The sequence below is a fragment of the Dendrobates tinctorius genome, unplaced genomic scaffold (genome assembly GCF_039654945.1).
Source record: "Dendrobates tinctorius isolate UK_male_01 unplaced genomic scaffold, ASM3965494v1 ptg000054l, whole genome shotgun sequence".
Taxonomy (NCBI): Eukaryota; Metazoa; Chordata; class Amphibia; order Anura; family Dendrobatidae; genus Dendrobates; species Dendrobates tinctorius.
The window spans coordinates 17540908-17558553 of NW_027361722.1; the positions used below are offsets into that span (position 1 = coordinate 17540908).

The 17646-nt window shown below is 47.2% G+C and overlaps 1 protein-coding gene across 1 annotated transcript in view; it reads right to left on the reverse strand.

Moving 5' to 3' along the window:
- The window catches only part of TMPRSS3 (transmembrane serine protease 3), a 77127-nt gene that overhangs the window by 1027 nt on the left and 58454 nt on the right, over positions 1-17646 (reverse strand). The window contains exon 12 of the mRNA XM_073577221.1: positions 13071-13223. Within this exon, the coding sequence (XP_073433322.1) occupies positions 13071-13223 (153 nt within the window). The remainder of the gene's footprint in view (positions 1-13070; positions 13224-17646) is intronic.

Here is a 17646-nt window from a genome sequence, read left to right on the forward strand (position 1 = left end):
GAGTTCAGAAATGTCCGATCTATGAAAACATAAACTAAATAACAACATAACGAGAAAAAAAAAAATCTAAATGCCAGAATTCCTTTTTTTTGGTCACCACAACATTGCAATAAAATGCAATAACAGGCGATCTATCCCAAAATGGTATCAATAAAAATATCAGCTCGGGGTGCAAAAACTAAGCCCTCACTCATCCCCAGATCTCTAAAAACGGAAACACTTCTGGTCGGTCAGTAGGGATACGGTGACCCCAAATAAACAACAAGTTTATTTAATACTTATAAAATATAAATAAATTGGGGGTTGCTTTCCCCTATTCTGAGACCAATAAACTTTTACATTTTGTTTTTTTCACTTTGTGAGAGCTATAGAGAACATACAGCTATATGATCATCTTTTGGGAGGGCCGGGGGAGCGAGATGGCAGAAAAACAGCATTTATTGTTAATAATTTTTTATTTTAACAGTTGTGACTTTTACTAACGTGGCGATGCCACAAGTTTTTTCTTATTATCTTTAACATTTTTCTTTTCATTTAACAAATTAGAAAGTGGATTACTTAAATCTTTTAGTTGGCTTTTTTTTTTCCTTTTCAAAGTCTTTTAGAAAAATATTTGTAAAAATTAGAAAATATTTCCCTTACAGGACTTTGGGTTGCAGTTGTCCACATGATGGTGACTAATCTCCTGTGAGATAAACCTCACCAGCCCCACAATCCAAACACGTCAATCTGATCCACCAGAGCCAGAAAACACTACAGAAGATAATATTGGTGTGCGGCTCAGTATCTCTCCAGTGTGAGCACACAGGGTGATAACAGCTCCTATGGGCCCGGCCTCGGGAGGCAAACAATGCCTCACAGTCCTCACACCCTTCCTCCAACACCCAGCCGATATATTTCTGACTTTTCCTTGTTTTTTGCTAGGCTGGTAAGCCGGACAAGATTGTGCACATACATGTAAGAAAATGGCTACAATGGCGTCTCTTTCTCTAGAGCAATGGCAAATCTGAGCATCCTTTCAGTCTCTTAGGCACCATGTAATACATTATTTCACCTGTGGGGGAGCTGCAGGGGAACTGAACACTTACTATCAGATATATCCACTTTGCAGATCACTGCAGGACTAAAGAGCCATTTGTTGTGATCTGGTTATGGTGGAGGAAAAAAAGTCTTAAATAAAGCAGACAGCCCCGTTAAATTAAATTGTGACCCCATAACAATCTCGATACAAGTGCCAGTCACAGGGCCCCCCAAAAAAGCCATAGGCCTCCAATAGCAGCCAAAATGGCACCACATGATATGAACTAGTCCCCAATAATATTTGAAGAAATGACAGTACAATCCAGTGGTGAACCCACTAATAGCCACAGTGCTCCTGCACTAATAGCCACAGTGTCGCTATACTAATAGCCACAGTGCCCCTACATTAATAGCCACAGTACTCCTACACTAACAGCCACAGTGCCCCTACACTAATAGCCACAGTACTCCTACATGAATAGCCACAGTACTCCTACACTAATAGCCACAGTGCTCCTACACTAATAGCCACAGTGCCCCTACATTAATAGCCACAGTTCCCCTACACTAATAGCCACAGTGCCCCTACACTAATAGCCAGAGTGCCCCTACACTAATAGACACAGTGCTCCTATACTAATAGCCACAGTGCCCCTATACTAATAGACACAGTGCCCCTACACTAATAGCCACAGTGCTCCTACACTAATAGCCACAGTGCCCCTACACTAATAGACACAGTGCTCCTATACTAATAGCCACAATTCCCCTACACTAATAGCCACAGTGCTCCTATACTAATAGCCACAGTGCTCCTATACTAATAGCCACAGTGCACCTACACTAATAGCCACAGTGCCCCTACACTAGTAGCCACAGTGCTCCTACACTAATAGCCACAGTGCCCCTACACTAATAGCCACAGTGTCCCTACACTAATAGCCACAGTGCTCCTATACTAATAGCCACAGTGCCCCTACACTAATAGCCACAGTGCCCCTACACAAATAGCCACAGTGCTCCTATACTAATAGCCAAAGTGCCCCTATACTAATAGACACAGTGCTCCTACACTAATAGCCACAGTGCTCCAACACTAACAGCCACAGTGCTCCTACACTAATAGCCACAGTGCCCCTACACTAATAGCCACAGTGCCCCTACACTAATAACCACAGTGCCTCTACACTAATAACCACAGTGCCCCTACACTAATAGCCACAGTGCTCCTACACTAATAGCCACAGTGCCCCTATACTAATAACCACAGTTCCCCTATACTAATAACCACAGTGCCCCTACACTAATAACCACAGTGCCCCTACACTAATAGCCACAGTGCTCCTACACTAATAGCCACAGTGCCCCTACACTAATAGCCACAGTGCTCCTACACTAATAGCCACAGTGTCCCTACACTAATAGCCACAGTGCTCCTACACTAATAGCCACAGTGCTCCTACACTAATAGCCACAGCGCTCCTACACTAATAGCCACAGTGCCCCTACACTAATAGCCACAGCGCTCCTATACTAATAGCCACAGTACTCCTACAATAATAGCCACAGCGCCCCTACACTAATAGCCACAGCGCTCCTATACTAATAGCCACAGTGCTCCTATACTAATAGCCAGAGTGCTCCTACACTAATAGCCACAGTGCCCCTACACTAATAGCCACAGCGCTCCTATACTAATAGCCACAGTGCTCCTATACTAATAGCCAGAGTGCTCCTACACTAATAGCCACAGTGCCCCTACACTAATAGCCACAGTGCTCCTATACTAATAGCCACAGTTCCCCTACACTAATAGCCACAGTGCCCCTACACTAATAGCCACAGTGCCCCTACACTAATAGCCACAGTGCTCCTACACTAATAGCCACAGTGCCCCTACACTAATAGCCACAGTGTCCCTACACTAATAGCCACAGTGCTCCTATACTAATAGCCACAGTGCCCCTACACTAATAGCCACAGTGCCCCTACACAAATAACCACAGTGCTCCTACACTAATAGCCACAGTGCCCCTACACTAACAACCACAGAGCTCCTACACTAACAGCCACAGTGCCCCTACACTAATAGCCACAATGTTCCTACACTAATAGCCACAGTGCCCCTACACTAACAACCACAGTGCCCCTACACTAATAGCCACAGTGCTCCTATAATAATAGCCACAGTGCCCCTACACTAATAGCCACAATGCTCCTACACTAATAGCCACAATGCTCCTACACTAACAACCACAGTGCCCCTACACTAACAACCACAGTGCTCCTACACTAATAGCCACACTTCTCCTACACTAATAGCCACAGTGCTCCTACACTAACAACCACAGTGCTCCTACACTAATAGCCACAGTGCTCCTACACTAACAACCACAGTGCTCCTACACTAATAGCCACAGTGCTCCTACACTAACAGCCACAGTGCCCCTACACTAATAGCCACAGTGCTCCTACATTAACAGCCACAGTGCCCCTACACTAACAACCACAGTGCTCCTACACTAATAGCCACAGTGCCCCTACACTAACAACCACAGTGCCCCTACACTAATAGCCACAGTGCTCCTATAATAATAGCCACAGTGCCCCTACACTAACAACCACAGTGCTCCTACACTAATAGCCACACTTCTCCTACACTAATAGCCACAGTGCTCCTACACTAACAACCACAGTGCTCCTACACTAACAACCACAGTGCTCCTACACTAACAACCACAGTTTCCCTACACTAACAACCACAGTGCTCCTACACTAACAACCACAGTGCTCCTACACTAACAACCACAGTGCTCCTACACTAACAACCACAGTGCTCCTATACTAATAGCCACAGTTCCCCTACACTAATAGCCACAGTGCTCCTATACTAATAGCCACAGTGCTCCTATACTAATAGCCACAGTGCCCCTATACTAATAGCCACAGTGCCCGTACACTAATAGCCACAGTGCCCCTACACTAATAGCCACAGTGCTCCTACACTAATAGCCACAGTGCCCCTACACTAATAGCCACAGTGTCCCTACACTAATAGCCACAGTGCTCCTATACTAATAGCCACAGTGCCCCTACACTAATAGCCACAGTGCCCCTACACAAATAACCACAGTGCTCCTACACTAATAGCCACAGTGCCCCTACACTAACAACCACAGAGCTCCTACACTAACAGCCACAGTGCCCCTACACTAATAGCCACAGTGCTCCTATAATAATAGCCACAGTGCCCCTACACTAATAGCCACAATGCTCCTACACTAATAGCCACAGTGCCCCTACACTAACAACCACAGTGCCCCTACACTAACAACCACAGTGCTCCTACACTAATAGCCACAGTGCTCCTACACGAACAACCACAGTGCTCCTACACTAACAACCACAGTGCTCCTACACTAATAGCCACAGTGCTCCTACACTAACAACCACAGTGCTCCTACACTAATAGCCACAGTGCTCCTACACTAATAGCCACAGTGCTCCTATACTAATAGCCACAGTGCCCCTATACTAATAGCCACAGTGCCCGTACACTAATAGCCACAGTGCCCCTACACTAATAGCCACAGTGCTCCTACACTAATAGCCACAGTGCCCCTACACTAATAGCCACAGTGTCCCTACACTAATAGCCACAGTGCTCCTATACTAATAGCCACAGTGCCCCTACACTAATAGCCACAGTGCCCCTACACAAATAACCACAGTGCTCCTACACTAATAGCCACAGTGCCCCTACACTAACAACCACAGAGCTCCTACACTAACAGCCACAGTGCCCCTACACTAATAGCCACAGTGCTCCTATAATAATAGCCACAGTGCCCCTACACTAATAGCCACAATGCTCCTACACTAATAGCCACAGTGCCCCTACACTAACAACCACAGTGCCCCTACACTAACAACCACAGTGCTCCTACACTAATAGCCACAGTGCTCCTACACGAACAACCACAGTGCTCCTACACTAACAACCACAGTGCTCCTACACTAATAGCCACAGTGCTCCTACACTAACAACCACAGTGCTCCTACACTAATAGCCACAGTGCTCCTACACTAACAGCCACAGTTTCCCTACACTAACAACCACAGAGCTCCTACACTAACAGCCACAGTGCCCCTACACTAACAACCACAGTGCTCCTACACTAATAGCCACAGTGCCCCTACACTAACAACCACAGTGCCCCTACACTAATAGCCACAGTGCTCCTATAATAATAGCCACAGTGCCCCTACACTAACAACCACAGTGCTCCTACACTAATAGCCACACTTCTCCTACACTAATAGCCACAGTGCTCCTACACTAACAACCACAGTGCTCCTACACTAATAGCCACAGTGCTCCTACACTAACAGCCACAGTTTCCCTACACTAACAACCACAGTGCTCCTACACTAACAACCACAGTGCTCCTACACTAATAGCCACAGTGCTCCTACACTAATAGCCACAGTGCTCCTACACTAATAACCACAGTGCTCCTACACTAACAGCCACAGTGCCCCTACACTAATAACCACAGTGCTCCTACACTAACAGCCACAGTGTCCCTACACTAATAGCCACAGTGCCCCTACACTAAGAGCCACGGTGCCCCTACACTAACAGCCACAGTGCCCCTACACTAACAGCCACAGTGCCCCTACACTAATAACCACAGTTCTCCTACACTATCAGCCACAGTGTCCCTACACTAATAGCCACAGTGTCCCTACACTAATAGCCACAGTGCTCCTACACTAATAGCCACAGTGCTCCTACACTAACAGCCACAGTGCCCCTACACTAATAACCACAGTGCTCCTACACTAACAGCCACAGTGTCCCTACACTAATAGCCACACTGCCCCTACACTAAGAGCCACGGTGCCCCTACACTAACAGCCACAGTGCCCCTACACTAACAGTTACAGTGCCCCTACACTAATAACCACAGTTCTCCTACACTATCAGCCACAGTGTCCCTACACTAATAGCCACAGTGTCCCTACACTAATAGCCACAGTGCTCCTACACTAATAGCCACAGTGCTCCTACACTAACAGCCACAGTGCCCCTACACTAATAATCACAGTGCTCCTACACTAACAGCCACAGTGCCCCTACACTAACAGCCACAGTGCTCCTACACTAATAACCACACTGCTCCTACACTAATAGCCACAGTGCTCCTACGCTAACAGCCACAGTGCTCCTACACTAATAGCCACAGTGTCCCTACACTAATAGCCACAGTGCTCCTACACTAATAGCCACAGTGCTCCTACACTAACAGCCACAGTGCTCCTACACTAAAAACCACAGTGTCCCTACACTAATAGCCACAGTGCCCCTACACTATCAGCCACAATGCTCCTATACTAATAGATACAGTGCCCCTACACTAATAACCACAGTGCTCCTACACTAATAGCCACAGTGCTCCTACACTAATAGCCACAGTGTCCCTACACTAATAGCCACAGTTCTCCTACACTAATAGCCACAATGCTCCTACACTAATAGATACAGTACCCCTACACTAACAGCCACAGTGCCCCTACACTAACAACCACAGTGCTCCAACACTAACAGCCACAGTGCTCCTACACTAATAGCCACAGTGTCCCTACACTATTAGCCACAGTGCTCCTACACTAATAGCCACAGTGCTCCTACACTATTAGCCACAGTGCTCCTACACTAATAGCCACAGTGCCCCTACACTATTAGCCACAGTGCTCCTACACTAATAGCCACAGTGTCCCTACACTAATAGCCAGAGTGCCCCTACACTAATAGCCACAGTGCCCCTACACTAATAGCCACAGTGCTCCTACACTAATAGCCACAGTGTCCCTAAACTAACAGCCACAGTGTCCCTACACTAACAGCCACGGTGCCCCTACACTAACAGCCACGGTGCCCCTACACTAACAACCACAGTGCCCCTACACTAACAGCCACAGTGCCCCTACACTAACAACCACAGTGCTCCTACACTAATAGCCACAGTGCTCCTACACTAACAGTCACAGTGCTCCTACACTAACAACCACAGTGCCCCTACACTAATAGCCACAGTGCCCCTACACTAATAGACACAGTGCCCCTACACTAGTAGCCACAGTGCTCCTACACTAATAGCCACAGTGCCCCTACACTAATAGACACAGTGCCCCTACACTAGTAGCCACAGTGCTCCTACACTAGTAGCCACAGTGCCCCTACACTAATAGCCACAGTGCCCCTACACTAATAGCTTCAGTGCCCCTACACTAATAGCCACAGTGCCCCTACACTAATAGCCACAGTGTCCCTACACTAATAGCCACAGTGCCCCTACACTAATAGCCACAGTGTCCCTACACTAATAGCCATCGTGTCCCTACACTAATAGCCATCGTGTCCCTACACTAATAGCTTCAGTGCCCCTACACTAATAGCCACAGTGCCCCTACACTAATAGCCACAGTGTCCCTACACTAATAGCCACAGTGTCCCTACACTAATAGCTTCAGTGCCCCTACACTAATAGCCACAGTGCCCCTAAACTAATAGCCACAGTGTCCCTACACTAATAGCCACAGTGCTCCTACACTAATAGCCACAGTATCCCTACACTAATAGCCACAGTGTCCCTACACTAATAGCTTCAGTGCCCCTACACTAATAGCCACAGTGCCCCTACACTAATAGCCACAGTGTCCCTACACTAATAGCCACAGTGCCCCTACACTTATAGCCACAGTGACCCTACACTTATAGCCACAGTGCTCCTACACTAATAGCCACAGTGCCCCTACACTAAAAGCCACAGTGCTCCTACACTAATAGCCACAGTGCCCCTACACTAATAGCCACAGTGCCCCTACACTAATAGCCACAGTGCCCCTACACTAATAGCCACAGTGTCCCTACACTAATAGCCACAGTGCCCCTACACTAATAGCCACAGTGCTCCTACACTAATAGCCACAGTGCCCCTACACTAATAGCCACAGTGACCCTACACATATAGCCACAGTGCTCCTACACTAATAGCCACAGTGCCCCTACACTGATAGCCACAGTGTCCCTACACTAATAGACACAGTGCCCCTACACTAATAGCCACAGTGCCCCTACACTAATAGCCACAGTGCCCCTACACTAATAGCCACAGTGCTCCTACACTAATAGCCACAGTGTCCCTACACTAATAGCCACAGTGTCCCTACACTAATAGCCACAGTGCTCCTACACTAATAGCCACAGTGCTCCTACACTAATAGCCACAGTGTCCCTACACTAATAGACACAGTGCCCCTACACTAATAGCCACAGTGCTCCTACACTAATAGCCACAGTGCTCCTACACTAATAGCCACAGTGCCCCTACACTGATAGCCACAGTGTCCCTACACTAATAGCCACAGTGCTCCTACACTAATAGCCACAGTGTCCCTACACTAATAGCCACAGTGTCCCTACACTAATAGCTTCAGTGCCCCTACACTAATAGCCACAGTGCCCCTACACTAATAGCCACAGTGTCCCTACACTAATAGCCACAGTGCCCCTACACTTATAGCCACAGTGACCCTACACTTATAGCCACAGTGCTCCTACACTAATAGCCACAGTGCCCCTACACTAATAGCCACAGTGCTCCTACACTAATAGCCACAGTGCCCCTACACTAATAGCCACAGTGCCCCTACACTAATAGCCACAGTGCCCCTACACTAGTAACCACAGTGTCCCTACACTAATAGCCACAGTGCCCCTACACTAATAGCCACAGTGCTCCTACACTAATAGCCACAGTGCCCCTACACTTATAGCCACAGTGACCCTACACATATAGCCACAGTGCTCCTACACTAATAGCCACAGTGCCCCTACACTGATAGCCACAGTGTCCCTACACTGATAGACACAGTGCCCCTACACTAATAGCCACAGTGCCCCTACACTAATAGCCACAGTGCCCCTACACTAATAGCCACAGTGCTCCTACACTAATAGCCACAGTGTCCCTACACTAATAGCCACAGTGTCCCTACACTAATAGCCACAGTGCTCCTACACTAATAGCCACAGTGCTCCTACACTAATAGCCACAGTGTCCCTACACTAATAGACACAGTGCCCCTACACTAATAGCCACAGTGCCCCTACACTAATAGCCACAGTGCCCCTACACTAATAGCCACAGTGCTCCTACACTAATAGCCACAGTGTCCCTACACTAATAGCCACAGTGTCCCTACACTAATAGCCACAGTGCTCCTACACTAATAGCCACAGTGCTCCTACACTAATAGCCACAGTGTCCCTACACTAATAGCCACAGTGCTCCTACACTAATAGCCACAGTGCCCCTACACTAATAGCCACAGTGCTCCTATACTAATAGCCACAGTGCCCCTACACTAATAGCCACAGTGTCCCTACACTAATAGCCACAGTGTCCCTACACTAATAGCCACAGTGCCCCTACACTGATATCCACAGTGTCCCTACACTAATATCCACAGTGCTCCTACACTAATAGCCACAGTGCCCCTACACTAATAGCCACAGTGCTCCTACACTAATAGCCACAGTGCCCCTACACTGATATCCACAGTGTCCCTACACTTATAGCCACAGTGCTCCTACACTAATAGCCACAGTGCCCCTACACTAATAGCCACAGTGCTCCTACACTAATAGCCACAGTGCTCCTACACTAATAGCCACAGCGCTCCTACACTAATAGCCACAGTGCTCCTACACTAATAGCCACAGTGCCCCTACACTAATAGCCACAGTGCCCCTACACTAATAGCCACAGTGTCCCTACACTAATAGCCACAGTGCCCCTACACTAATAGCCACAGTGCTCCTACACTAATAGCTACAGTGCTCCTACACTAATAGCCACAGTGCCCCTACACTAATAGCCACAGTGCTCCTACACTAATAGCCACAGTGCCCCTACACTAATAGCCACAGTGCTCCTACACTAATAGCCACAGTGCTCCTACACTAATAGCCACAGTGCTCCTACACTAATAGCCACAGTGCTCCTACACTAATAGCCACAGTGCCCCTACACTAATAGCCACAGTGCCCCTACACTAATAGCCACAGTGTCCCTACACTAATAGCCACAGTGTCCCTACACTAATAGCTTCAGTGCCCCTACACTAATAGCCACAGTGTCCCTACACTAATAGCCACAGTGCCCCTACACTAATAGCCACAGTGTCCCTACACTAATAGCCACAGTGTCCCTACACTAATAGCCACAGTGCCCCTACACTAATAGCCACAGTGTTCCTACACTAGTAGCCACAGTGCCCCTACACTAATAGCCACAGTGACCCTACACTTATAGCCACAGTGCCCCTACACTAATAGCCACAGTGCTCCTACACTAACAGCCACAGTGACCCTACCCTTTTAGCCACAGTGTCCATACACTAATAGCCACAGTGCTCCTACACTAATAGCCACAGTGCCCCTACACTAATAGCCACAGTGCCCCTACACTAATAGCCACAGTGCTCCTACACTAATAGCCACAGTGCCCCTACACTAATAGCCACAGTGCTCCTACACTAATAGCCACAGTGCTCCTACACTAATAGCCACAGTGCTCCTACACTAATAGCCACAGTGCTCCTACACTAATAGCCACAGTGTCCCTACACTAATAGACACAGTGCCCCTACACTAATAGCCACAGTGCTCCTACACTAATAGCCACAGTGCTCCTACACTAATAGCCACAGTGCCCCTACACTGATAGCCACAGTGTCCCTACACTAATAGCCACAGTGCTCCTACACTAATAGCCACAGTGTCCCTACACTAATAGCCACAGTGTCCCTACACTAATAGCTTCAGTGCCCCTACACTAATAGCCACAGTGCCCCTACACTAATAGCCACAGTGTCCCTACACTAATAGCCACAGTGCCCCTACACTTATAGCCACAGTGACCCTACACTTATAGCCACAGTGCTCCTACACTAATAGCCACAGTGCCCCTACACTAATAGCCACAGTGCTCCTACACTAATAGCCACAGTGCCCCTACACTAATAGCCACAGTGCCCCTACACTAATAGCCACAGTGCCCCTACACTAATAACCAGTGTCCCTACACTAATAGCCACAGTGCCCCTACACTAATAGCCACAGTGCTCCTACACTAATAGCCACAGTGCCCCTACACTTATAGCCACAGTGACCCTACACATATAGCCACAGTGCTCCTACACTAATAGCCACAGTGCCCCTACACTGATAGCCACAGTGTCCCTACACTGATAGACACAGTGCCCCTACACTAATAGCCACAGTGCCCCTACACTAATAGCCACAGTGCCCCTACACTAATAGCCACAGTGCTCCTACACTAATAGCCACAGTGTCCCTACACTAATAGCCACAGTGTCCCTACACTAATAGCCACAGTGCTCCTACACTAATAGCCACAGTGCTCCTACACTAATAGCCACAGTGTCCCTACACTAATAGACACAGTGCCCCTACACTAATAGCCACAGTGCCCCTACACTAATAGCCACAGTGCCCCTACACTAATAGCCACAGTGCTCCTACACTAATAGCCACAGTGTCCCTACACTAATAGCCACAGTGTCCCTACACTAATAGCCACAGTGCTCCTACACTAATAGCCACAGTGCTCCTACACTAATAGCCACAGTGTCCCTACACTAATAGCCACAGTGCTCCTACACTAATAGCCACAGTGCCCCTACACTAATAGCCACAGTGCTCCTATACTAATAGCCACAGTGCCCCTACACTAATAGCCACAGTGTCCCTACACTAATAGCCACAGTGTCCCTACACTAATAGCCACAGTGCCCCTACACTGATATCCACAGTGTCCCTACACTAATATCCACAGTGCTCCTACACTAATAGCCACAGTGCTCCTACACTAATAGCCACAGTGCCCCTACACTGATATCCACAGTGTCCCTACACTTATAGCCACAGTGCTCCTACACTAATAGCCACAGTGCCCCTACACTAATAGCCACAGTGCTCCTACACTAATAGCCACAGTGCTCCTACACTAATAGCCACAGCGCTCCTACACTAATAGCCACAGTGCTCCTACACTAATAGCCACAGTGCCCCTACACTAATAGCCACAGTGCCCCTACACTAATAGCCACAGTGTCCCTACACTAATAGCCACAGTGCCCCTACACTAATAGCCACAGTGCTCCTACACTAATAGCCACAGTGCTCCTACACTAATAGCCACAGTGCCCCTACACTAATAGCCACAGTGCTCCTACACTAATAGCCACAGTGCCCCTACACTAATAGCCACAGTGCTCCTACACTAATAGCCACAGTGCTCCTACACTAATAGCCACAGTGCTCCTACACTAATAGCCACAGTGCTCCTACACTAATAGCCACAGTGCCCCTACACTAATAGCCACAGTGCCCCTACACTAATAGCCACAGTGTCCCTACACTAATAGCCACAGTGTCCCTACACTAATAGCTTCAGTGCCCCTACACTAATAGCCACAGTGTCCCTACACTAATAGCCACAGTGCCCCTACACTAATAGCCACAGTGTCCCTACACTAATAGCCACAGTGTCCCTACACTAATAGCCACAGTGCCCCTACACTAATAGCCACAGTGTTCCTACACTAGTAGCCACAGTGCCCCTACACTAATAGCCACAGTGACCCTACACTTATAGCCACAGTGCCCCTACACTAATAGCCACAGTGCTCCTACACTAACAGCCACAGTGACCCTACCCTTTTAGCCACAGTGTCCATACACTAATAGCCACAGTGCTCCTACACTAATAGCCACAGTGCTCCTACACTAATAGCCACAGTGCCCCTACACTAATAGCCACAGTGCCCCTACACTAATAGCCACAGTGCTCCTACACTAATGTTTCCTACTAATTTTTTACCTTTGTTTTTATACTCCCGCCCCTCTCACATGTATCAGCATAGCTATAGTAGTATAGGGATAAGAACTCAATTACCTCCATCTGCATATGGATCCAGTCCAGGAATGATGTTATTCGAGTGTAGACTCCTGGCTTGTACCTCAAAGCACAGCCGACACCCCAACTTGTAGTTCCCATCAGTTTCCAAACTTTTCTGTCTTCACATGCTAAAGGACCCCCGCTGTCCCCCTTATAACAACACCAAAAAAAGCACACAAAGAGATATCAACCAACGTGACGGTTATACAAAGAGTGATCCACAATACTAGATATAGAGAAAGCTAACAATATCGTTATCACAGTAGTTACATTCTTATACAGAGGGGCAGTATTATAGTAGTTATATATTTATAAATAAGGGCAGTATTATAGTAGTTATATTCTTATACATAGAGACAGTATTATAGTAGTTATATTCTTGTACATAGGAGCAGTATTATAGTAGTTATATTGTTGCACATAGGGGCAGTATTATAGTAGTTATATTGTTGTACATAGGAGCAGTATTATAGTAGTTATATTCTTGTGCATAGGGGGCAGTATTATAGTAGTTATATTCTTGTACATAGGGGCAGTATTATAGTAGTTATATTCTTGTACATAGGGGCAGTATTATAGTAGTTATATTCTTGTGCATAGGGGGCAGTATTATAGTAGTTATATTCTTGTACATAGGGGCAGTATTATAGTAGTTATATTCTTGTACATAGGGGCAGTATTATAGTAGTTATATTCTTGTACATAGGGGCAGTATTATAGTAGTTATATTCTTGTACATAGGAGCAGTATAATAGTAGTTATATTATTGTACATAGGGGCAGTATTATAGTAGTTATATTCTTGTACATAGGAGCAGTATTAGAGTAGTTATATTTGGGTCGCCCTCACACCCAGGGCTGTGGGGTACTCGGTACTGGGCCGGTATCTCACAGGGAAGTGTCACAGCAGCGGTGACCCGGTCCGTGGCCCTGGGTGCCCATTGTAAATGTTCAGTGTGAATGTCTAAGTCGTGACGCCACCTGTGGTGTTCGGCAATGTGGATGTTCAGCCGACGCTGCAGACAGTTCCTCTGGGACAGATGGTGTGGTGCAGCAGTGATGGTATAGCCCTCCACAGGCAGGGCTGTAGTCCCAGGGCAGAGTGGATGTAGCAACACTTAGATGGTGTAGTGTCGGGCGCAAGGGATGTAGCATTGCTGGGCAGGTTGACGCAGGAATAAGTGGAGGACACCAGGGCATGTAGTTCCAAAGCTTTACTCACAGTCTGTGGTGGCTCAAGAGCCCGCATTGGTGCCGTGTCCTCCGGGTCAGGAGCACAGCCAACCTCCAGGCAAGATGAAGCACACCTTTCCAACACTCCTCCAACTTATGTGCCTTTTCTGAACGTCTCCCTCTTAGGCTACTTTCACACTTGCTTTGTTTTGCAGCGCGTTTTTCCCGCAAAAAAACGCATGGAAAAACGCATACAAATGCTGCGTTTTTTTCATGCATTTTTATGAGCATGCATGAAAAAAACGCAGCGTTTTTATGCATTTGTATGCGTTTTTAGTGCGTTTGCATTTTTTTCCAACATTAGTTGGCCCCTCACACTAACCCAAACCATGACTTTACTAACCCTAACCCTTAACCAAACCATACCCTAACCCTAACCCAAACCATGACTTTACTAACCCTAACCCTAACACTAACCCTTAACCAAACCATACCCTAACACTAACCTTTAACCAAACCATACCCTAATCCTAACTCTGACCCTAACCCTTAACCAAACCATACTAACCCTAACCCTTAACCAAACCCTACTAACCCTAACCCAAACCCTAACTCTAACCCTAAACCCTAACTAACCCTAAACCCTAACCCTTAACCAAACCATACTAACCCTAACCCAAACCCTAATCCTAACCCTAAACCCCCTTAACTAACCCTAACTCTAACCCAAACCCCTAATTTCCATTGTCTAACCAATGGTCAACAAAAAAACGCATGCGCAAAAAAACGCATACATGAGCATGCCAATGCGCACATATGCGCACCTATAGACTTATAATGGGTGTCTTGCTGTAAAAAAAACGCATTGCGCGCGCATGCGATTTTTTGAGGCAAGTCGGACGCCAAAAAAATGCAACAGGATGCATTTTGTGCGCCCGAGCGCATACCGCAAAAAAACGCATGCGCGTAAAAACGCATACAAACGCATGTGTATGCGTACATAAGCGCATCCCATGCAAAATATAGGGAAAAACGCATGCGTTTTTTAGCGCTAAAATACAGCGCAAAAAAACGCAAGTGTGAAACCAGCCTTAGCGCCTTTAAGTGAAGTTCTCCTAGTACTGAGTTACACCGGAGTTCCTCCTGTCGGATATTCCTATGAACTCTACTTGTACGGCAGACAGCTGTAGCATGCTTCGGGGACTCTCTGCTTCTAAGTCCCAGCTCTCTATCTCGTTGCTGTTGTGCCCCCAAGTCTTGTGTGGGAATAAAGTGAAGACAAACTTCTATTCCTCCGGTGTCTGTTGCGGGACCATAAGTATCCAAACAACCTCGGGGACCGGACCCCGGCCTTGCGCCTAGAACTTGAGAAGGGTTCTCGTCTAACCCTCAATCCTCTGTTCTCTTCCTTTCCTCACGTTCTGTACTAATCCTTTCCTTCTTATGGAGAATCAGGCTTTCAGTGTTTCTTTCCTGTGCCAGCGGACCCAGGTCACTGAGGTCGGCTGCAGCACCTTCCCTCCTTCATCCCTCTCAGGGGATCTCCTTACACAGGTCCGACCTCGTCAGACTCCTGTGACTCCATATCCTATCCTCTTCCTGCTCTTTAGTGCAAACTAAACTCCACCCGCCTCCCAGCACGCTTCGTGTTCCAAGCAGGGAGCCACCAAAGGGTGCTTTGCTACCCTACTGTGTTGTGTGGGATGCAGGTGTTGGAGCGTGGTCAGGGGTCTCCACCTTACCTGAAAGGTGGGGTACGACACCTCAGGAGGAGGTGCAGTACCTCTGGGGCGACTGAACCCTCAGGGGCGCAACATATTCTTGTACATAGGGGCAGTATTATAGTAGTTATATTCTTGTACATAGAGGCAGTATTATAGTAGTTATATTCTTGTACATAGGAGCAGTATTATAGTAGTTATATTCATGTACATAGGAGCAGTATTATAGTAGTTACATTCTTGTATATAGGGGCAGTATTATAGTAGTTATATTCTTGTATATAGGGGCAGTATTATAGTAGTTATATTCTTGTACATAGGGGCAGTATTATAGTAGTTATATTCTTGTACATAGGAGCAGTATTATAGTAGTTATATTCTTGTACATAGGGGCAGTATTATAATAGTTATATTCTTGTATATAGGAGCAGTTGTCATGATCCAGGACGGGGTTTCGCTTTGGCCCGTCCTGGTCAGACAGGGGGTTAATTGTTTCTGCCTCTCTCTGGCAGAGGGCGGCTATTTAATGCTCAAAGGACCTAGGTCCGGTGTCAGTTATACTCCTGCCCTCGGCTGAGTTAAGTGACCTCTTGTATACGTGTGCCTTGTCCCTGATGGCTTGTTTGTGTTGTGATCTGGTTCTGTCCCTGTTATGAGTTCTGCCTGACCCTCTTGTACCGCACCGCCCTCTCTTGAATGACTCTCTGCTTGTGACTCGACTGCTCTCTGCTCATCCCTTTGGTACCGCACCGCCCTCTTGTGTATGACCTTTGGCTTCGTCTGACCTCCCATCTGCTTATCCCTCCTGTAACTCGTTTGCCCGTACTGTGTCTGACCTCCGGTTTGCCTGACTCTGAGGCTGGGTTCACACGTACTGGAACTCTTGCGGAAATTACCGTGAGAATTCCGGAATTCCATTCCGCGGGAAAATCGCATTTTAAATTCCCGCGATTTTCCCCCGGAAAAGCTAGCATTTTGCAAGCGTAATTAGCTTGCAGAATTGCTAGCGTTTTCCAAGCGATCTGGAACATCGCTTGGAGAGCTGATTGACAGGTTGGTCACACTCGTCAAACATAGTGTTTGACGAGTGTGACCAACTTTTTACTATTGAGGCTGCAATAGTACAATTCCAGCATCAATAGTAAAAGATAGCATGTAAAAAATAATACAAAAATATATATATTGTTATTCTCACCTTCCGACGTCCCGCACAGCCTTCCCGCCTCTCTCCACGCTCCCGGTCCCAGTAATCCTTTGCGAGAATTACCGCGATGACGTCCGTTCTCGCGGGATCGCGACGTCTCGTGGTCATTCGAGATGACGTCACGCGAACGACCGCGAGACTTCGCGATCCCGCGAGAACAGACGTCATCGCTCGCAAAGGCTTACTGGGACCGGGAGCGTGGAGAGAGGCGGGAAGGCTGCGCGGGACGTCGGAAGGTGAGAATAACAATATTTTTTATTTTAAATTCTATTTTTTACAGGGATATGGTACCCAAAGTCTGGAGGACAGTCTCCTCTCCTCCGGACCGTGGGTACCATCCGCAAATGTTCTGCTTACTTTTCGCATGGTGTGCATAGCCACATGCGGAAAGTAAGCAGAACAATGCATTCCTATGGGTGCAGGATCGCAACGATTCCGCAAAATTAATGAGCATGCTGCGTTTTTTACCGCGAAGC